Source organism: Gekko japonicus, unplaced genomic scaffold, assembly GCF_001447785.1.
Source record: "Gekko japonicus isolate JY-2015 unplaced genomic scaffold, Gekko_japonicus_V1.1 scaffold360, whole genome shotgun sequence".
Taxonomy (NCBI): domain Eukaryota; kingdom Metazoa; phylum Chordata; class Lepidosauria; order Squamata; family Gekkonidae; genus Gekko; species Gekko japonicus.
Genome location: NW_015172015.1, coordinates 220,578 through 243,275, shown reverse-complemented (window position 1 = coordinate 243,275; position 22,698 = coordinate 220,578). Strand labels below are relative to the sequence as shown.

At 42.6% G+C, this 22,698-nt stretch overlaps 1 protein-coding gene across 1 annotated transcript in view; it reads left to right on the top strand.

The window, feature by feature from the left end:
* Positions 1-20,665, top strand: part of NOTUM (notum pectinacetylesterase homolog (Drosophila)) — a 21,277-nt gene extending 612 nt beyond the window's left edge. The window contains exons 2-11 of the mRNA XM_015420362.1: positions 1,232-1,284; positions 2,978-3,073; positions 12,061-12,121; positions 13,536-13,594; positions 14,439-14,541; positions 16,377-16,568; positions 16,955-17,055; positions 17,503-17,650; positions 18,255-18,302; positions 19,531-20,665. Coding sequence (XP_015275848.1) covers positions 1,232-1,284; positions 2,978-3,073; positions 12,061-12,121; positions 13,536-13,594; positions 14,439-14,541; positions 16,377-16,568; positions 16,955-17,055; positions 17,503-17,650; positions 18,255-18,302; positions 19,531-19,837 — 1,168 coding nt within the window. The 3' untranslated portion in view covers positions 19,838-20,665. The remainder of the gene's footprint in view (positions 1-1,231; positions 1,285-2,977; positions 3,074-12,060; positions 12,122-13,535; positions 13,595-14,438; positions 14,542-16,376; positions 16,569-16,954; positions 17,056-17,502; positions 17,651-18,254; positions 18,303-19,530) is intronic.
* Positions 20,666-22,698: the final 2,033 nt, after the last annotated feature.

The following is a 22,698-nucleotide window of genomic DNA, read 5'->3' as shown; positions in this document are numbered from 1 at the left end:
CTGGGATCCCTCGCCTGTGTCATCCCAGACTCTTCAGGTCTGAGGCACCACGGGTAGCTCGCCAGCCCACCTGCCTGTCTCCTGTGCCTCTTAGGGAGGAAAGGGGCCACCAGGATACCCCTACCTCCTCACTTCTCTGTGTCCTTCTCCATCCTTTCCTTACCCTTTCTAACAAACTATGGTTCTCTGTGACGCCTAGTTTATCAAGCCCCCCCCCCCCAAGTCCAAAAGCACTGATGATGAATTGATTCACCTTTTGAGGATAAGGGTGGGATGAAGAATCAAAACTGGATGTTTCTTGATTAGTTTTATTGTTTCTCTTTACTTTGTATTAGAATTCCTTATATTTGCTAATTACATAGGGTAACCAGGTTAGTCTGCATCTGGAAAAGTACACAGGAGTTCAATAGCACCATAAAGACCATAACACACATTATTTCAGCATGAGCTTCTGTAAGTCAGAGCTCATTTCTTCAGATGGATTGAAGTATACCACAAAGTTCTTGCAGAGTTCTATTGATAGCTGTCCCTTATTTAGAGGGACACTTCCCCCAATCCATAGGACATAGTGGAACCCTTTTATTAAAAAAAATATATGGATCTTGGGACTGTATAAATTGGTTATTAAAGCACCATTATATACTGAGAATTCAGTTACCCACAACTTCACTGTAATGGTCTCATTTCACAAATCAGAACTCTGCTTTGATTCTCTGTATCTGGAGTGAATATGGAAAACTATCACTAAAGCATGTTTTTTGCTGAAGAGAGATGCTTGATAGAGTTCACCATGCTGTTCACTCTTAAAGCGGTATTCTGGCCCTTCTTGTTGTAAGCATACTTAGAAGAACTTTGAAAAAGTGCTGGAAATTCTGTCTAGTGTTTAAGCTCTGCTTCCACCATGTGGCTATTACTAAGAACACAGCCAGTAACAGGTGGAATAACTCTTTCCTGCCTGGAAATACTTAGGAATGTTAGGAATTTGTTTAATGCATTTATTTTGGAGCAAGATGAAAGCCAGCCCAGGCTGGCTCAGGGTCCCTGAGAAGGCCCTTTGATCAGACTCTGGAGCTCTTCTGACAGCCGTCCTGTTTCTTTCTCTTGTTCTTTAACCAAGATTTTATGTAACCCTCTTGATATTATAATGAGTTGGTGTATCAAAGAGTTTGTGGTTGAGTGAGCCAGTCTCCCTAATTAAGTTCACGCTGCCTTCTATTTGTTTTTATTTTAGCTACTACCTCAAAGAATCGAAAGGCAGTAGAAGGTGGCTGCTATTCCTGGAAGGTGAGCTTGAGTTTTCTTTAATTTTATTTTCATTTATTTAAGCAAAGTTCAATGAGTTTAGGCTCTTTTTGTAGAACTCAGAGGATGGTGGAAGGGCTTTCTAGCCAATCTCTTCAAAGGACTTGCAGCATGTGTATATGTGCTAGAGGCTTTCTTTGTAAGCAGGGTCCCATTCTTCCCCCTTTTTTTTACTATTTCATATGCCATTGCCTCCTACAAATTTACTGGCAGGCTAACTACTCACCATCTTTAATCAAAGCTGCCTTCTCAGCCTATTTCTTCTGGTGGTTTCCTTGTACACAGTAGCATTGACTTTTCTGGTTTTCATTATATACATATAGTAAAGCTCTAAACAGATTTTTACTTCATTGTATGTGCCCCCACCCCTGGTAGTCTTCTCCTGTGAATATGATAGCAGTCGACTGGCTTTTACATCCTAGCTCCAAATGATCTTTTAAAAAGAAGTGTTATAGAATTTCTTTTGAATTTCTTTTGAAATTATTTTGAAAGTGATCGTAGAGAATCTGTAGCCAAGAGTTATTGTGATCAATGCTCCCTCTAAGCTGAGGAGGCTTGTGAGCAAAAATTCTACTTTGTGAGCTACCGGCATGAAAGTTGTGAGCGAGCAATTTGGCTCCTGCATAAATTAGTTTGCTCTGGAGCCATCCTTCCTGAGATGAGACAAAAATGTGAGCTGGGGGCTAAAAAACTGTGGGCTAGCTCACACTGACTCAGCTTAGAGGGAACACTGATTGTGATGATAATGATTCCTCAACATTACCGAAATAAACAAATGTCCTGCATGTTTTTGACCTTGCCAAGTATCTCAAACGCAGATTCAAGATGTTTTTAAGAAATCCTGCTGTGTATAGAAGCAGCCTTCTGTCATTGAGTGGAGCTACCAATCTACACAGACACATCCCAGTCCAGCAAGGGCAATCCATGGGCAGAAGCAGGCATCTTATGTGAATTTGGGGAGGGCGGAATAAAAATCCGAAAACAAATTAAATAAATCGATTTGCGTTGCTGTGCTCATCCATGCCTAATTGAAATGGCTGGATGGGCCTTTTCACAAAAGACCATAGACGATAAACACAAGTAGGACAGAATTGGGCCATAACTTGAAAGTAAGTCCCATTGATTCCAAGTCCTTGATTCCAGTGGCACTTCAGAGTGCAAAGCAGGCCCTTTTCATCTCTGTGGGCACAACAGTGAGGCACAGAGTGAGGCAAAGATTTGACTGTCGTGCTGGGGGGGGCATGTTAGGATCAGTTTGTTTGGCTAAATATAAAACATAGAAGGCATCCAATTAGTTCTTTTAAAAAAGTAAATGTTAGTGAAAAGCCCACTTAAATAAATTGTATTTTCAAGAGAGCTGCTCAAGGCAGATTATGCGCCCTCTGTGGAAATGACAGCAGCCTGTCATTTCCATGCTGTTGTTGTCTACATCAAATACAGCATTTTAATTTACTGGACAGAGAAATGGTACCTTAAGTTCACAGTCAAAATGGTGTATCCTGTTATCGCTCTGTGCTACACAGGTGTTAGAATGCTTATATTTGTTTAAATATGTAACATGCCATATAGTGCCTATTTATGAGTAAATTACTTTTCAAGAACCCTCAATATGCATTCCACAAAGCAAAATGTTATTGGTGAAGTATATTATCTGATCCTTGTTTTTATGCATCAGGAGGCTGGTACTGCTTCAACAGAGAGAACTGCAACACTCGCTATGAAACAATGAGAAAACTTATGAGCTCCAAGGAATGGCCCGTGACCAAAACTGGTAAACTCTTTTAATCTAATCAGTTTGGGATTTATTTTTTTAAATATATGTTGCTTTTGCTTCCTATGTACAAAAAAATTTATCTGGTGCTGTATTATCTCTCTGGAAAACCATCCTCTTCTTCTTCTTCTTCTTTGCTGTCAAGTCACAGCAGACTAATGGTGACTCCGTTGGGTTTTCAGGGCAAGAGATGTTCAGAGGGGGTTTGCCAGTGCCTGCCTCTGCATCACGACCCTGGTAGTCCTTGGTGGTCTCCCATCCAAATGCTGACTCGGGCTGACCCTGCTTAGCTTCCAAGATCTGATGAGATCAGGCTAGCCGGGGCTATCCAGGTCAGGGTGTTCCTTATTTATTGATTGATTCAAGTATATAAGTATTCCGTTTTCAGTGCCCAAAGTGGCTCATAAAAAACAAAAGCGTACAATTCTAAATTAAATTATTACAAAACAAAAAATACAGCAATAAAGCAGTGAGTTTTTTTTATGCATAATGAAGATATTGCAGATCTGCCTGTGGAAAATGTTTTCAGAAAGAGAGTGTTTTTTCCAAACAACAAAAAGTTGAGAGAGAGAGATGTATTTGTCTCAGAGGGCATTCTGTAATTCCATTATGCTCCTATAGAGAAAGCTTGGACTCAACCTTACTATTCTCAGCTTCGTAAAGGGACGGATGTGCAGCAGGCTTCCCCTGGTTATCTTGAGACTACAGAGCACATGTTTTTTAGATGTCCGTATTATCAGGTGGCGCATAATAAAATCTGAACAAATTCCAGGCCTCTCTGAAAAAGCTAGAATCGAGTTCCTTCTATCTGATAGAAATCCCAAGATTACTCACCAAGTAGCCAGTTTTTGTATGGTGATACTCAGATCACAGAGACCCCAAGGAAGCTAGTTAGATATAGTAGTTTGATATTAGATTAAATTTTGCTTTTAATGTTTTACTGATATATTTTAAAATCTTGGAATTTTGTAAAGGTGTACTTCTTTTTGTATGACTGGTCTAAGGACTGTAGAAATAAACTAATCTAATCTAACCCTTAATGCTGTTTAACATAACCTGGCCCACTCAGAGTCACAGGAGCTGGGCCACGATCCTAAAGGAGTAATTTCAGACCCACAGGAGTAGTACTTCTTTCTGAATAAATATGCTTGTGATTGATTGATTCCCCTGGTTATCTATGTGCACAGGAAGTACATATGGAAGGAAGTATACAGGTCTTCTGCGTTTCTATTAGGTTCTATTTCTACCCAGGGCTGCTATAATGATGAATACCCCCATATGGCTATATGCAGGAACCAGGAATTGCTATTTATTTACATAGTTAATTTATGTAATTTGTCCTTTCTCTGATGACAATATTAAAAATGGCAAATAAATTTAAAGTAGCATTAGGATAAAAGAGATCACTACTTATGTCATTCAGTACTTATCTAAATGGAAAAAAAACTTGCATCAAATGTCTCCCTTTTTCATTTCCCCCCAGTTTTCTGTTTGAACTTTGCACTGTATTATTTATTTACAATATTTATATACTACTTTTCAAAGCAGATATATGAAAATCTTTTCATAGAGCCAGGGGCATATAAAAATAAAAAAGGAGACAATCTTTAAGGTATCTAGGCAAATTCAGCCAGAGGCCAGCTCAGGGCATGTAGTTATCCAGTAAACTCAAAAGGTTTCTAGTATGCTGTTCAAGGAGGCTGGAGGAGTCATCCTTGCTTAGTACTATTACACCATGATAGGCATGGTAACCCTTATGCCAATGTTTGGAATATTCTCCCTAGTAGTGAGGTGGATCCTGCCCTTAATCCACCAGTCTGTTGAGCAAAGTTCATTTATTTATTTGTTTATTAAAATATTTATACACACCTTTCCTTTTGGCTCAAGTTTAAAGTCTTCCTCCAATCTAAGGTGCCTACCTCCAAATTAAAGGGCTCTTCCATTGGAGAAAGTGTCACTTAAGTTGCAGGAAGGTCCTTGGAATATGGTTTTATCCACCCTATTAAAAGCAGCTTTATCATTAGAACCACGCTTTTGTTGGCATGTCTTACAGGGCTCTTTTTGTAGAAAAAGCCCAGCAGGAACCAGCAGGTGCTTCCCAGGGATCTTTTTGTAGAAAAAGCCCAGCAGGAACTCATTAGCATAATAGGCCACACCCAACAGCAGGAACTCATTAGCATATTGGGCCACACCCCTGACAGCACAGCTCATTAGCATATTAGGCCGCACCCCCATGTTACCAGAAGTGTGGTTATCTAGCTACACCCACCTTTTGCTTGTTATTCTGTTTACCTTGTTTGTTGTCAAAACTCAGGACTTTTTTTGTAGCAGGAACTCCTTTGCATGTTAGGCCACACACCCCTAATGTAGCCAATCCTAATGAGTTTCTGCTGTTGGGTGTGGCCTATTATGCTAATGAGTTCCTGCTGGGCATGGCCAACTTGGGAGCCAGCCGGAACTCCGTTCCTGTGCGTTCCTGCCCAAAAATAGCCCTGCTTATTTATTCCTTCACTGCTCAGTGGAACCTGGTCTCTCTAACATTCTATACCTTTCGTCATGGAAAGGGGCCTGGGTGTCTGGGGTTTGCCACAGATGGGACATCCCCTCCAAGGATCCCTCCCTCCCCACCCTCCTGCCTCCTTCAGCCCTGAAGCAGGCAAGGGCCTTAACTGGCTGCTACCGAGGGTTGCCACCCTCCAAGTGGCACCTGGATATCTCCTGCTATTACAATTGATCTCCAAACGACCAAGATCAGTTCTCCTGAGGAAAATGGCTGCTTTGGAGAGTGGACTCTATGGCATTATACACATTATACAATTCTACCATTAGCACAGCACAGAAGGGAACAGAATGGGGACAGTAGTTTAAAGTGACATTTACCAATAGTTAAGCAAATCTAATCCAAGAATTGTTTTATGTGGCCTGTTGGAAACCAAAATACAGAGTTTCTGTTGGATCTCACTCTATTTTTACCCTACCAAGGGCCCAGAATTCTTTGGCACAGGATATATTTCAATATATGATGCTGGAGAAGACCCTTGAGAGTCCCTTAGACTGCAAGGGGATCAAATCAGTCAATTCTAAAAGAAATCAACTCTGACTGTTCTCTGGAAGGTCAGATACTGAAGATGAAGCTCAAATACTTTGGCCACCAAATGAGAAGGGAGCACTCACTAGAGAAGACCCTGATGCTGGGAAAGATTGAAGGTCAAAGAAGAAGGGGATGGCAAAGGATGAGATGGTTAGACAGTGTTATCGAGGCAACGAACATGAAATTAAGCAAACTCCGGAGCACGATGGAAGTCAGGAGGGCCTGGTGTGATGTGGTCTATGGGGTTGTAAAGAGTCGGACTTGACTGTGTGACTGAACAACAACAACATGTTCCAATATGGAGGAGGGAAAGTCATGGGGAGTGGTGTCTAGAAGTCCGTGGACTGACACTTTTCACTGACACGAAGGAATTTCACATTACCTTTTTAAAATTTGTTTTGAAGCCGTTTTTGATCCGTCATGGAGTAAACCGGTATAGGGCTGCCATTTCACACATGGCTTTCCCCTTCTGGTTAAGAGCTGGATCTGAAGCGGTTTGCCATTTCAGACTGCACCGCTTTTCCCCCACCGTTTTTTGCCCGTGTGGGCGATCTCTGGCTTTTTTTTTTTAACGTTCGCTTTAGAGCACTATTGCGCTATAGCACTATAACAAAACACTCCAGGCACTCCAATGGGATTGATATAATGCTGTTCCGTTATAGCGCTATAATGCTATAAAGCAAACGTTCAAAAAAAAGCTGGAGATCGCCCACGCAGGCAAAAAACAGTGGGAAAAAGCGCATCGGAACCAGGAGAGGAAACTGAAGACTACTTGGAAGCGGTTGACAGGTAAAATGCTTCAGCCCCGTTTCCTAAACGTGACAAAAGCGTTTGTGTCTGAAATTACAAATATATTCCGGTAGGGAACCGGTTCTAAAACGGTTCTGTCTGAAATGACAGACCAGAAACCGTTTGTGAACTGTTCCTCTTCTGGATTATATCGTCTGTCTGAAATTCCTCACACATTCACGTGTATTCACGCACATTAATGACATATTCTACGAACAGGACCAAGCATTAAAGCAGCTATTTTTAATTTTGTTTTTAAAAAATGGGGGGGGGGACTATTTTGTGTGTGTGTGTGCACCTGGAAGTCATAGTTGACTTCTGGTGACTCCTAGTGGGACTTAGATGTTTCAGAGAGATGGCTTGCTATTGTCTGCCTCTGTGTTCGCACCCTGGCATTTCTTGGAGGTCTCCCATCCAAGTACTTGCCAGGGTCGGTCCTGGTTAGCTTCTGAGATCTGACAAGATCTGGCTTGCCTGGGCTATCCAGTTCAGGCCAGTTTTGTTGACAAACGATGAGGCAGTGTCTCCTGATCAGACTTAGTTGGCAGTGGCACATATCTGGTGCCCATAAATCTGGCTGCTTTGAAACAAGAGATCTGTGATATAGTCAGATAAAAGGACATACTTCTTAGCAGGGGTCATTTCGTAGAAAAAGAGGTGCAGGAGCTCATTAGCATAACTCATTAGCATAACTTATTGGTATATGCCACACCACCTGACAGCACCGGAAGTGTGTCAGAAGGCAACACCCACCACTCAGGCTCCACTGGACTGTTTTGGATAGCTATGGGGGGGGGGGTAGAACGTGCAGATCTGTCCTTGCAGAGGAGGGAGAGCTTGTACCTGAATAAAACTTGGTCTTAAAGGTGCCACTGGACTGTTTTGGACCGGGGGGAGCTCTGCAATTTACCTGGCTGCTTCTTGCTCTGACTGAGGGCTGCTGGGAGCAGGGGGTGGGGCTTGTTGCATGTGCCCGCCCCCAGGGCTCTTTACTGCCGGAGCTCCGCTCCTGTGCGCTCCTGCAGGAAATGACCCCTGCTTTTTAGTAAATACAAGATTTCAGGATTTAGGACTGGCTCCCAAGTAAGTGAGTATAGAGTGCAAGAGGCTTATGAGAATTAGGTGACAGGCAACTAGCGAGTGATCCAGTTTAACAGCTGAATGTGAAATATATCTAAATATGCATTGAATAATACAAATTGAAAAAAAATGTATACATTTAAGTAGCAGTAGACATGTAATTTGGGTAAGCTAGCTATGCTTATAGATATAACAGAACTTGTGATATTACTAAATTCAGGCAGTCTGAACTAGGGTTGCCAGGTCTGGGTTGGAAAATACCTGGAGACTTTGGGGGTGGATCCAGGAGAGGGTGGGGTTTGGGGAGGGGAGGGGCCTCAGCAGGGTACAATGCCATAGAGCCCACCCTTCAAAGCAGCCATTTTCTCCAGGGGAGCTGATCTCTGTCAGATGGAGATCAGTTGTAAAAGCAGGGGATCTCCAGGCCCCATTTGGAGGCTATATATGACTTAACATTAAATAAAGCTCCAAAGTATTCCAACTCTTAGACTCTTCTTATTAAGTATACTGTTGGTTATACACTACATAAAACACAACTGATACACAGATACAATCCCAGAAAAGATTTCCCAGTTCCAAAATGGACCAAAAAGCACAACTTTTAAATATCCATAAAGAAAGTGAATCCAGTCCTTAAGACTTAAGGCAAATAATGGATGATGAGCTGCAGTCTTTTCTGGGACTGGAAACTTTTCTGGGATTGGAAAGTTTTCTTTAAATCCTTAGCCTATCTGTGTATCAATTGTGTTTTATGTATTGTATAACCAATAGTATATTTAATAATAAGAAGAGTCTAAGAGTTGGAATACTTTGGAGCTTTAGTTGATGTTAAGTCATATATGGTCTGTACTGATTAACCAATTTCCTTAAATTGTTGTAAGTAAACCCACTTGGAGGCTGGCAACACTAGTCTGAATCTATGTATGGTTACTCAAAGTAAGTCCCACTGGGTTCTTGGGGTTTACTCCCATCTAACTGCATAGAATTGCAGCCTTAAATAGAAGTGGGGAGGCTATTTTACTCAGAGTCAGGGGGAAATTGTTATAGGGATTTGGAGGGAAAGGGCTTCATCCAGATATGTTCCCTAAAAGGAGAAAATGGAAGTTTTCTTGATGATAATTTAAGCTTTAAATATCAAATAAATGAAATAGCAGAAGCAAAGGAATGGACAGATTGGGTTTTAATGCTGTAGAAAATGCTCTTAGAGGGCAAGAAATGATACAACATTCTGAAAGGGATTAGTACGTCCCAAGACACACCATCTCATGACCGCATTGATTCTCCAAGTGAGCAAGTTTTTATTTTCTGTAATAACACCCCTATCTAATTCTGTTTGCTCTTTGCCAGTTTGGTGTAGTGGTTAAGTACGCAGCCTCTAATCTGGGAGAACGGGGTTTGCTTCCCCATTCCTCCACTTGCAGCTGCTGGATGACCTTGGGCAAGCCTTAGTTCTGTCAGAGCTGTTATTGAACGAGCAGTTTCTGTCAAAGCTCTCTCAGCCCCATCTACCTCACAGGGTGTCTGTTGTGAGGAGGGGAAGGGAAAGGAGTTTGTAAGCTGCTCTGAGACTCATATAGGTAGTGAAGGGCTGGGTATAAATTCAGTCTCCTCCTCCTCCTCCTCCTCCTCCTCCTCCTCCTCTTCTCCTTTTTCTCCTTCTTCTCCTCCTCAGCTGAATGACACTTCAACCTGAGAGCAAAGGTCTTCCATCAAATTTGTGTTAGCATTATTAAAAAAAACTTAACATGTTCAAAGCTCAGTAATGTTTTCAGTGAACCATGGCACTAAAAGTCAGGCTTACCTCCTGCAAGAAATTCCTAGGATTCAGAAACTCAAAAATGCAATTTCTCCAAACTCTTTGCTAGATTGAGAGGGGGGAGAGTAGGAACAGAATGCTGAGACAAGCCAAACTTGCCTGCATTCCCACCTCCTGGTGCTAAGGATTGAATGATTGGAGAAAGCCAGAGTTCTGACTGGGCAAGGAGGGCTGACTATTTGGTTGTTCTACTCATGCTCAGTTGCATCTCTCAGCTGCTCAATTCTCGCTTGCTTTCCTGGACAGAAAGCACAAATACTGAACTGTCCAGGTGAAAACTGGACAGCCAGCAACTCTAACATTGTGCCAGCATGCATATATTAGTTTTGGTGAAAACCAGAAGTGACATGGCGGACACTAGAGTTTTTGCAAAACGCTAGAGAGTCCGTCACAGCACTTCTGGTTTTCATAGGAAGCGAAGTAAGTGTGGCGGCATGCCAGGCCCCACCCATAATTTCCTCCTGGAAGTTGCCAGCTGTGGCCTGGCAACCCTAGTTAGTAGGGTTGCCAGGTCCCTTTAAAATGCCAGTGGGGGAGTGCTCCAGGAGCCAGAAGCGTTGACCCCGATGTGCTGACATCACCAGAAGTGATGTTGTGTGCTATGCCGACATCACCTGGAAGTGATGTAGGCACAATGGCGGTGAAGCTCTGGTTTGGGGGCAAAATCACCCTCAAACCATAGAGTTTTGTCCAAAAACCAGAGTGCCTCCCCCCCCCCGTCACCAATGTGCCTATGTCACTTCTGGGTGACATAGGCATGTTGCTCCATGTTGTTGGGACGGGGATTCCCGCCCACCAACCAGCTGGCCGGTGGCAGGCAGGAGCCTGCAAAACCAAGGGATCCCCCACCCCCAACTGGGGACTGGCAACCCTATTAGTTAGAGATCTGACTCCTTCTCAGCAATCGGTGCCTGTTGTACCTCCATTTTCCCAAATGAACAAACAATGCAACCAAGGGCACAGCAATCTGAAAATACCAAAATAAGGAATTGCTGCAATCAGTTCACAAATTTACAGAATAATGACAAAAATGGGCATTTTCATGATGTATAAATCCCAAACTTCTTCTTTTAATCAACAGGTCAGATGATGACGAACATCTCGAGTTTCCAGAGTTCGTTTTGAGGTCTTTATCAAAATTCTGTTTTGCTGTATTTTTCAAACAATCCAATATAAGGAATCTCAAATTCAGAATGGCTACAAATAGCTCTCGTGTTAACCACTAGTTTCAACGGACAACTAGTGGTTAACACGAGAGCTATTTGTAGCCATTCTGAATTTGAGATTCCTTATATTGGATTGTTTGAAAAATACAGCAAAACAGAATTTTGATAAAGACCTCGAAACGAACTCTGGAAACTCGAGATGTTCGTCATCATCTGACCTGTTGATTAAAAGAAGAATTTTGGGATTTATACATCATGAAAATGCCCATTTTTGTCATTATTCTGTAAATTTGTGAACTGATTGCAGCAATTCCTTATTTTGGTACCTCCATTTTCACCAGGCCTATAAAGAGTTCTGCCTTGTCTTGAACAATGAGAAGAAATTATCTTTCAAATGATCACAAATCAACTGGCAGGGTTGCCAACCTCCAGGTGGGGCCTGGAGATCTCCCACTCTTTCTGCTGATCTCCAGACAATAGACATCAGTTCCCCTGGAGAAAATGACTGCTTTGGAGGGTGGATGCTATAGCATTTATTTATTTATTTATTTAGTCAATTTATACCCCACTCTCCCCGCCGAGGCAGGACCTCATTGTGCCCTACTGAGTTTCCTCCCCTCCCCAGACCCTGCCCTCCCCAGGCTGCACCCCCAAAATCTCCAAGTATTTCCCAACCCAGAACTGGCAATCCTACTTATCTGCCTAGAGTAGAAATGGGCCCACTATCTGACGTAATAGATCAGTTTTCTTATCCCCTTTTTGAAACGGCAGTTTACATTATTGGACCTTTTGCACAAGGCTTTCCTTTTCCCATTCCTTTAATGCCACCAAGATAAAACATTTAGAAATTTGATGGACAATATTGTACTGGTTAAAATGCTCTAAACTATGTACATAGTATACGGGCTAAAGACTGAAGGTCCTGTTCTCCCAGGTTGTTTTTCTTTTTAGCATTTTTCACCTGTTATGTTCACGTTGAATGTTTTCCATATATTGCTGAAGATTGCTGTAATGTTCTTACTATTTTCTTATTCTCCATCTACAGGAACTGGCATTCTGTCATCGCAACCAGAAGAAAATCCACACTGGTGGAACGCAAATATGGTGTAAGCAAGGGAGTAGTTGTTGGAGCTGGGAGGGGTGCAGCTGTGCAAAGTAAACATGATACAGGAGAAGGAACCAAATGGGAAATGGGGATTTGGCTCAGACATGAAATAAGCAGGAGTGGGTCTTGCAACTTATAACAAGTAATTGTAAAGTAAATATGCATTGAAGTTGCAGATAAAGGTAATGGATAATCTTCTTCCTGTATTTGTCATATGTCCCACCAGTTTTTCTCAAACGGTATTTTTGAGGTTTGAGAAGAGGAGGATGAATGGCACGAGGTTCAGGAAAGTTGAAAGCATCTAGTTCTGAGAACAATTAGTTGGAGCCAATGTGTTATAGTGGTTGACCTGGCAGAATTGAGTTCACATCCCTGCTCTATCAGGGGACAGAATGCTGGGCTACATGGAGCTTCCAGTGAAATTAATGCAAAGTAAGTTTAACATGAACAAATGATACACAGATACAGATATTCCTGAACACACCATTGTTCTTTGGAAATCACTGACTCCAGGATGTGTTAAAGGCGACTACTGTAGCTGGGTTCAGAAAGGGACTAGAAAAAGAGTATCTCATTAATTAGGGCTGGTCAAGGCTTAACTTTCCCCTAAATGTAAGATAACTAGAAGTGACCAGCTGGTGCTGTGATACTTCTAATGTTGCACTATGTAATTTGCATTGGCTCTAATTTTGAGGATAGGTACTCTATTGATATGTCCTAGTGAGGCTGCTTTGCTGGGTTTGTGATAACGAATACCTGAAGGGGGGTATAAGATGGTGACACACTGGTTACCAATCTTCAGATCAGGGTAGAATAGGAGACTGGCTGGCAAATGTGCATGTAAAACCTTTTATGCTTAAGGGGCTACTTAAGATGGAAAGAAAAAAAGTTATATCAAAAGATCACAATGGTCCTTTCTGGTCATAAAATGTAAAAAAAAATGTAGGATAGATCCTTGACAAGTTCAGAGGAAAAACTTTATCAGACTTCCCTGTGCACATTGAATCATGAAAAGAGATGGAGTCGCTGGTGTTTAGAACCACTCTACACAGCAGCTCCATCCACCAGTGTTTGCCATGGTAGAGCAGGAAGCTGTGCCCAGCTGAAGCTCTCTGGCAGACCTCCCTGAGTGTTTCAGGCTGCCAGTGCAGTTACAATAATAAGCACCAGTGGAACACCAGTATATGTGCAATATGAAATAACTCTTACAAAGGAGAAATGACGATAAATGTACATTTGAATGTAACCAGGAGAGATCAGTAAATCAACATGAATGCTACTCGAGTGATTTCTTTCTGGGGAATATCCAGGTCATACCTCAGATCTGAATGGGCATGAAATTGGTTTCTTCCCGTTTCCCTTAGGGTTTAATTTGCTTGACCCCAATCTTACCCTACTCTGCATGTCTCTTGCAGTTTCATCCCATATTGCTCAAGTGATGTCTGGTGTGGAGCCTCTGCCAAGACTGAGAAAAGTGAGTGCTTCTGACAGGCCCCTGCTGCCAGACAGACATTATACATTAAAGGGATATGGCCTGGCTTCTCTACAGTTATGCAAATGAAGGAATAGCTCTTGCCAATGGTCAGGAAGGAATAATAAATATCCTCTAGGGAAAACATCCGCTTCCAAACCCCACTTTGTCATGGTTCAGAGCACCATCACACAGGGATGTCATAGCAATAGCCAGAGGGGAATAGCTGCATCCTGAGTATCTGATGCAGCCCTGTTTCATTTAGATAAACTTCCTCCAGTCCCTGCAGCTACCACCATGAACAGAGTTTAACTTTTACATTTGGTAAGGAAGAACTGAACAGTGCCAGGATTTGCAAACTGAATTAAGAATGCTCCTGATGTTTGTGCATGGGCTTGAGGACTACATTATGCCACCTAGAATTATTACAAATACTACACAGGGAGGCTCACTATGGCTCAGAAAAAGATGTTGAGAAGCAATTAGGAAACCTTTTGGCTGACAGAAGATGTCTGTGCAATTCATAAGTTGATTTGCTACGCCAACTAATACTAGAATATTTCAGAGATGGGAAACATTACATTTCACTGTATAAAATGTGCAAAACCCTCTAAGATGAAACCAACCTGTGTGATTTTGGAGCTAGGATCATGGATAAGAAAAGATGTCAGATTTGAGATGCGCTGCTACATCTGCAGTATTTTTCAGGCTTGTATTTTTTCCTATCGATATGTCTCCTTTAAGTAACTTTGTGAATAAAGAGTGGTATGTTTTTCCAGTGTTTTCCCAGATCTTCAGTGAAGAGGAAGGCAGCTGTCTTTACTGTGAATGCTTTCCTTTTTTCCAGATGAATATGCCTTCATGGGATCTCTCATCATACAAGAGGTTGTAAAGGAGTTGGTTGGAAAAGGCCTGGGAAATGCCAAGGTGCTGTTGCTGGCAGGAAGCAGGTACATGCTTGAGTATGAACACTATGTAGGAAGGAGAAAAACATCAGAAAAGACATCACAAAGTACTGTCTAGATCAGGAACTTAGTCATCACAAAGTAATGTCCAAGACATGGACTCAATCTTTTGTCATTCCTAAGTCTCAATAGATATTTCTGTTTGAAAGGAGGAATTCTGAAACACTTGTATCAACCTCTGTGTCCATACAAGCAGAATGTGTCAGCTCTTTCAGTAAGGATTATTTAGAATTAAGTACCTCATTCTTGTATTACTTGCATTTATGGGAATACAGACATTAAACAAAGGGCAGAGAAGGGTAAGTACAGCTGCCAGTATACTACTAGTGGAAACCCGCAAAAAAAATTTCCAGATAGCTTTTAGGTTGCCCAAGAACAGCTAAAATGATGAGAATAGTCCTAGCTATGTAACCGCCCTTGGGCATGCAAAAAGCAACCAGTTTTCTCCTTTCCAACCACCCCAAGACTGTGAAAACAGTGCTGCTGAGACTGCCCAGCAGCAGAAGCACTTTCTCAGCTCCAAGAATAGCTGGAGAGGTAGGACTGTTTCCACCTTTCCTGCCATCCTTGATGCTTATGAGAGTGTAGCTGCTGTCTATGCCCTGATAATGGGAGAATATTGATACCTGCTATAATTTGATACCAAGCCCAACAACATTGGGTGTAACCTAAACTTTGAAGATGACCATTATTATTCATTACTACTAAATGAAGACTGCTTTCAGATGTGCTGTGAATGCAGAGAAATGCATGTTGATGACAGAGTTTTCACACACAGGAGTTTTTAATGCACTTTTGATCTTACAAGCTGTCTCTCTGATGCTTAGAAAATTGAATACTAGAATTGGCAGAGACATATGAATCATGTGCTCCATTCAGACAATGGCAGGATTAATTAAATAATCCCAATGTTTTTATTAATTGAATCCCTAATTTGTCAGGGACCCACGTACCTTCAGGACCGCCTCTCTCAGTATGCCCCAAGAAGAGTGTTATGCCTGGGAAGTAAGAACCTCCTGGTGGTCTCTGACCTGAGAGAGATCTGGCTGTCGTCAACCAGGGCCAGGGTGTTTTTGGCCCTGGCCCCTGCTTGGTAGAACTCTGCTGGAGAACATTCATGCCCTGCGGGATTTGTTATCTTTCCACAGGGCATGTAAGGCAGAGATGTTTCGCCAGACATTCAGCTGAGGACAGCGATGGGACAGCATATAGTTTGGCACCCTCATATCCTCCATTCTCCGCAACCCCCCCCACCCCCCCCGGAGGCCTGTGGAAGCTGACTTTTTTTCTGCCATCTTGGAACTGGATTTTTTAAATTGTTAATATGTCTTATGTATTTTATTGTTGGTTTTTACTTTATTTATGGTATACACCTTCATTGTAAGCCACCCTGAGCCCAGCTTGCAGGGAAGGGCAGCCTAAAAATCTAGTTAAATAAATAAATAAAAATCTAGTTAAATAAATAAATAAAAATCAGAATTTGGAAATCCTTCATGCAACCACATTTCTTTGAACTACCTGTGGTACTGCAAGAATAAGCAATGGGAAAATTTGCATAAACATTGGTGTAATTTACATAAGGTGGTGCTAACATAGGCACTATAAGAACGCCCTGAAAATTCAGTTTATTAGGTCTGGATAACTGATGGTGCCATCCTAAGAGGAATTACATCCTTTTAAGTCAGTGGGGTTTGAAGGATATATCTTTTGCTTTGAATGGCACTGTGAAATTTGGATAATGGTGATTGTATTGTACACAACAGTGAATACTTCTGCAGTCGAGTGACTAATCTCACGAAAAATTGACCTTGTTGTTGCAGTGCTGGTGGAACGGGGGTACTCCTGAATGTGGACCGTGTAGCAGAGCAACTGGAAGAGATGGGGTATCCTGGGATTCAGGTCCGTGGCCTGGCAGACTCTGGCTGGTTCTTGGATAATAAACAATATCGCAGAACAGACTGCATTGATAGCATAACCTGCGCCCCCACAGAAGCCATCAGGAGAGGACTTAGGTACTGAAAGTATTCTAAGGTCTCCTTTCCCAGAAAGTTGGGCACTGATCTGAGACACCCAGTCTTTCTTTCTCTTTGTTATTGTAGGATATCTACTGCATTTAGCTGATAAAGTACTACTTCGAAAACAACCAATATTCACAAAATGTTTAGGCTCTGCTGAGAGCATACTAGGCATCATATGTACAGATGTGACATGCTAATATAGTAAGAATTTCCTTTTCGCTAGTGTATGTAATTGCTCAGCTTTACTGCCCTCTGCTGTCCACGATTTTTGGAATTCAAACATTCACAGATAACTGTTTCAGAGTCCCATAGATTGTAGTTAGATATTTACAACTGAACAAGTTTCTGTAATTAACTATTATTATAATTTTATATTTCAGATATTGGAATGGAATTATTCCAGAACGTTGCAGAATGCAGTTTAAAGAGGGCGAGGAATGGAATTGTTTCTTTGGCTATAAAATTTATCCCACTCTCCGATGTAAGTGTGTAAAGGCAGGCTTTCTATTTAGTGATGTGAAAGACACTCCAGAAGAGCCTTCCTTATCATAATTAATAATGGCTAGAGATGACAATTAGCTAAAGGTTTTCCAGTTGGTTCATCATGTGACTTTTAACCAATGGCTGGATGAGTAAACTTACAAATTATTTAAACATCAGTGTAGAAAATAATTTCATAAAAGCTGCAACATTTTTAGAAAGACATCTTTAATATTTTCATCTTAATTTTCTCTCAAAGTGGAGCAGCAGCATTAAAACTTCAGCATTAAAACTTCCTCAATAAATAAGAGTGTCCTTAGTTTTTCAGTTCACTGATAAAATGTACTGTGCCAATTCATCATGTAAAGCTTTAGTTAATGAATTCTGCCCATTAAACCTTGCAGCCCTAATAATGACAAAATCTTCATCCAATTCTTTCATTCTGTAGCTCCTGTTTTTGTGGTACAGTGGCTCTTTGATGAAGCTCAACTCACCGTAGACAATGTGCATTTGACTGGCCAGCCAGTGCAAGAGGGACAGTGGCTTTATATCCAGAATCTGGGCCGTGAGCTGAGGAACACACTCAAGGATGTGACGTTAGTCTTGCTTCTTACAATTTCCGTATCCTTTAAACGGTTGTTGTTTTTAATGATGTAGGATAGGAATCTGTTGTTTTTACAACTGGAGATCAAAAGACTAACAAGCTACATTGTTGAAACAATTTTAAACATCTGCGTACATCTAAGCTGCATTTAAAACTCTTGTATTACAGTTTAATGGAATAGATTATTGAGGATTCAGCAGTTAATCTTGAGCTAGTGCTTTTATTTCCTATAGTAAAGGATAAAGCCAGGAAGACTTAACACTCCTGTCTGCTGTTATACCATTTCTAGCCTCCACCGGGGTGTTCACAAAGCACTAAGAAGCCCCCTGCAATAATGTCATGAATCCTCTAACAAGTCAGGTCATTTGTATCATAATCAACTGAGCACAGCACCTCAGATAAGCTCAGATGTGAGCTCCAAGTGTAAATTAGCTGCCACCCTACCAATTCAGGCTTCCACATACCCATAAAACCAGTGAGCTACCCAAGCCATAGTGCAAGGAACAGTGAAAGTTTGGGTTGCTAGAAGGTAATGGAGAAATATTTGTGTTTCTGTCACACCTGCTTCATGTCCCCCTCCCCTTTTTCTTTTTCAGTGCCAGCTTTGCTCCAGCTTGTTTGTCGCATGAGATTATCACACGCACGTAAGTGTCTAGAAGGGGGAGAGGTAGTCTGGGTCTTGCTTTGCGCAGTCTCAGAATGAAGCTTTAGAACAGCATGTTGGAAATCCACCCCTCAGCCTCCCAGTTAACAAAGGTTCCTTGGAACATTGCTGGAGGTTTTACTAAGCTGCAGAACAGACAGCAGCCCCTCTAACAGAACAACTTTCCAGGAGTGAGGTTTTTGCTGATTGCACCTCCTGCAGATTACCAGCTTGCTCCCCCCCACCCACCCCACTGCTCCTTTGGGTCCAGTGACCTGCAGGAACACTGTTTCAGAGGGCACAGAAGACTATAGCAAGAGAGGGGAGACAGGGAAATTCCTCTAGCAGGACTCTGCTCACTCTGTTTCTAATCCAAGCCCAGGTTTGTGGAATAGCCTTCTAACAGCCAGTGAAAACTGGCTCCTCCCTGTTGTAGGATTTGACTCTGGGAAGTATTAGGCACAGTGAAACATCTGGGTTCCTGAAACTATTTTCCTTCTTTGCTGGACATGTCCCCCTTTTCTTCCTAGTATTGCTCAGTAGCAATTCTATTATGGCACCTTAACTGCAGACACAAAAGCCATGACAAACAGGTTTATCTGTGACCGGTCTAAACAGTTTGTTTTGTTGTTCTTGTACGCTCCCATAATTTCTCCATCTTCCCCTCATACGTGGCTCACAGTTGAGGACTTCTTGGTTTGGAAAGCCTTGAAGCAAGCTCCAGTTTGCCATGACATGTCATTGGGATTAAGTGGAGATTGAGAATCCTGGTTTGTGGGAAGGAAACAACCTTCAGTTTGCACAGGCCCTTGCATCAGGATGTCGTGGCCAACTGGAGTTTGATTCATGCCTTCCCAAACCCAGAGGCCTTTGATCCTGTTCCATGGAGGAAGTGGAGGGAGGAAGGGGAATGAGCAAGCACATCAGCAAGCTTGGCATGAATAAACCTCTGTCACAGTATTGGAATGTGACCATTGTGATGTTGCCACATCTGCATTCAAATCAAGTCCACAGCTTCTGTGGGGTCTAGGAGAGCTATTCTAAGCAGGGTCTACTCAGAAAGTAAGTTCAATTTTATTCAATGGGGCTTACTCTAAGGAAAGTGTTCCTAAGATTGCAGTCTGTGCTGAGCAGCTGTTCTGCCAATCATGTGCCAACTGATGTGAAAATGAGTAATGAATATCATGATATTCCATACACTGATGTAATTTGTATGGTTTGTTTTGCAGTCATTGGACAGACATCCAAGTGAAAGGGACCTCTTTACCCCGTGCTTTGCACTGCTGGGACCGCAGCTTACATGACAGCAACAAGAATGGGAAAGCCCCACTGAAAGGCTGCCCTATCCACTTGATTGACAGCTGTCCATGGCCACACTGTAACCCCTCGTGCCCTACCATTCAGGACCAATACACAGGGCAAGAGATGAATGTGATCCAGTTTCTCATGCACATGGGTTTTGATGTGCAGAAGATGGCACAGCAGCAGGGCTTGGAACCAAGTAAACTTCTGGGGATGCTGAGCAGTGGTAGCTAGGGGAGTTTTCCGTTAAGGAGGACTGAGTGACTGCCTAAAGGGAAGAAGCCTTTTCATTCCTCTCTCAGACTTTCTGCCAGCCTTGCCCGCTTTCACTACACAAGCAGCTACAGAGACACAGAAGCAAACTCATGCATACACCCTCTGGTACAGTTCGTGTATCAAGATAAAAGGAACACATCCTCACACCATTTGATTGAAACATTGCCTCTGCTTCAGGGGACATTCTCAGCTAAGCAGAACCTCTGTCCATATTAATCCCCTAATGGGTGCAACGACTGCATAGAAAATTCAGAATCAAGAACCATCTCCAGAACCAAAAGGACTTAATACTTTTTTAACCCTTTTCAGGAACCTTTCACACTATAAATGGACAACATGTGGTGGGGGGGGAAGCACTGGATTATTTATCCAATTAGAAGTGAAGTTATGATTACATGACTTCCTGGAGGTCAGCATCTCATAATGTAACATAATGTACAAACCAAGCACACCGGCTAGAAATGGACTTTTCTTGTACTCCATCTACTTTTGTATTATTTTATAAAATGATTTTTATTACAATTTTTGAAGAAATAAGCAAGAAATATAAGATTAATGATACTGTTTTGTAACATTTTAAAAAATAATGACAAACCACCTTGTGCTACTTTGGCAATGTGAAAATATTTATTTTATTATGTAAATGCTATTTATAAGGGCTGACCCTAAGACATGCTCATATGATATTGTAAAGTTGTAAATACTTCTCCTTTGGAAAGGTTTTCCTTCTGATCATGTATGTTTGGGAGAGGGCAAGGGTCAGCAGTGGCATTATTATAATTATTATTAGAGTCCTATGATTCCATTGTAGTATGTTTGTTGTTTCTTGTTACTTGTGAATAGAAAAAGATACCAGTCACAACCTCTAGGGAAAACTTTTATCCAACCTCTTCAGCTGTAAGTACCCTGCATACCTTGTTCAAAAAAAGGGGTTTTCCTTATACAGATAAATTGCTATCCTATGTGTGAAGGTATTTACCCATTATCAGACATGAAACAGCAGGTCAGTAGGTGCTGGAAAAGGCATGCAAAAATACAGTAGGGCAACCTGGGATGAAAGGATGGTAGAAATTGGCAAACCCTAAGAAAGTTTGTAATTGTCTCCTCGTCTGAGTGGGGTCCCACCCCAATACATAATTGATTTTAAGGGGGTCCATGCCCAGCCCTTTTCTGGAAATCTGGTACCTGAGGAAGTCCAATTCTTCCTTATGGAACTCACAATTAGACGGCTTCACAAACAACCAGTTTTTGTAGAGGGCTTTCAGCACATCTCTAACCAGCCCCACATGCAAGTCCTTATCAGGAGTATAAATGAAGATATCATCTAGATAAACCAGGACCCCCTTGAATAAATGCTTCTGCAACACCTCATTGATCAAGTTCATGAACACTCCAGGGCCCCCCAAGAGCAGAAATGGTGTAACCAAGTACTCAAATTGACCAAGGGGGGTATTGAAAGCAGTCTTATGTTCATCTTCCTCTCGGATGTGAACCCTGAGCAGCCTCAGACAGTAAGTCATTTATTAAGGGGAGGGGATATGTGTTGGACATCGACACAGCATTCAGGCCCCGATAATCTGTGCATAGTCTTAACCCTCCATCCTTTTTCTTGTGAAAGAGCACTGGAGCGGCGAAAGTTGAAGCCGTTGGCCAAATGAACCCTCGAGCCAAATTTTTATCAATAAACTTCCGCAGTTCCTCTTTTTCGGCAGGGTTTATGGAATATAATTTCCCCTTGGGCATTTTGTGGCCAGGCAAGATTTCAATAGAACAGTGAGTGTTCTGGTGAGGGGGTAGTTCATCCCCCTCCTCCTCCTCAAAGACCTCAGCCAAGTCTCTCTATTCAGGGGGGATCTGATTTAGCTCCTCGGCCAGGCACACTCGCTCCAGTTGCAGCTCCCCCCCCCCCAATTTTGGGTTCCATCTATGTTCTTTGCAGCAGGGGTCCAGGAACCGCAGGGTCCCTACACTCCACTGGATAAAGGGGTTGTGTGCCCCGAGCCAGGGGCTCCCCAATACCATCAAGAAGTTTGCCGAGGGGTTCACAATTAATTATCTTAACTCCCAATGAGAGCCCACTCCTATGGGTAGGTTAGTGGTGCAATGCACACAAAGTTCCCCTTTCATATGTTTCCCATCCATCTGTGAGAAAACTAGGGGCTCCTCCAGCTCTCTTAGCTTGGCTCCCAATCCCAGCACCAGGGTTGGACTGATTAAGTCTTGGGTACACCCTGAGTCAATGAGAGCCCACACTCGAATGTGGGTGCGAAGGGAGGGGTGGACTACAGTCACAGTCATGTAGAATAGGGGGGGAAGAGGATCTCACTAATTCTGGCATGGTAGAGTTTCGGATCTGCCGTTTAGCGCCCTTCACAGCAGGTCCCAGCCTTTCCCCGCCGGCTGTTGAAGCTCCTCCTCACTGGACAAGATGCTCTCCAACTCCTGTCTCCCGCCCAGCTGGGCAGCTTGGGATTACTCCTGAGTGGCTTAATCCTCTTCTCTGGTCCCTTGTGTTCTTCTTTCTTGGCTCCTCCAGGGCTCCTTTCCCGTGGGCAGTTGGTGGTGAAATGCCCAGGGCCCCCACACTTCAGGCACAGACCTTGCCGCATTCTTTGCTCTTGGTCACTCCGGGAACCCTGGGGCCGGCCTCGTTGTGCCTTCGCCTCCCCTCCTGGCACCTTGGCCACTGGCTTCAGGTGGTACATCTTTAGCAGGTTGCAACAGTTCTCTGCCTCACACGCCACCTGAATCTAGCCATTTAGGGTTAGGGGGTTATCTTGGGCCAGAGCTTTGTCCAAGATGGAATGGTTCAAACCCAC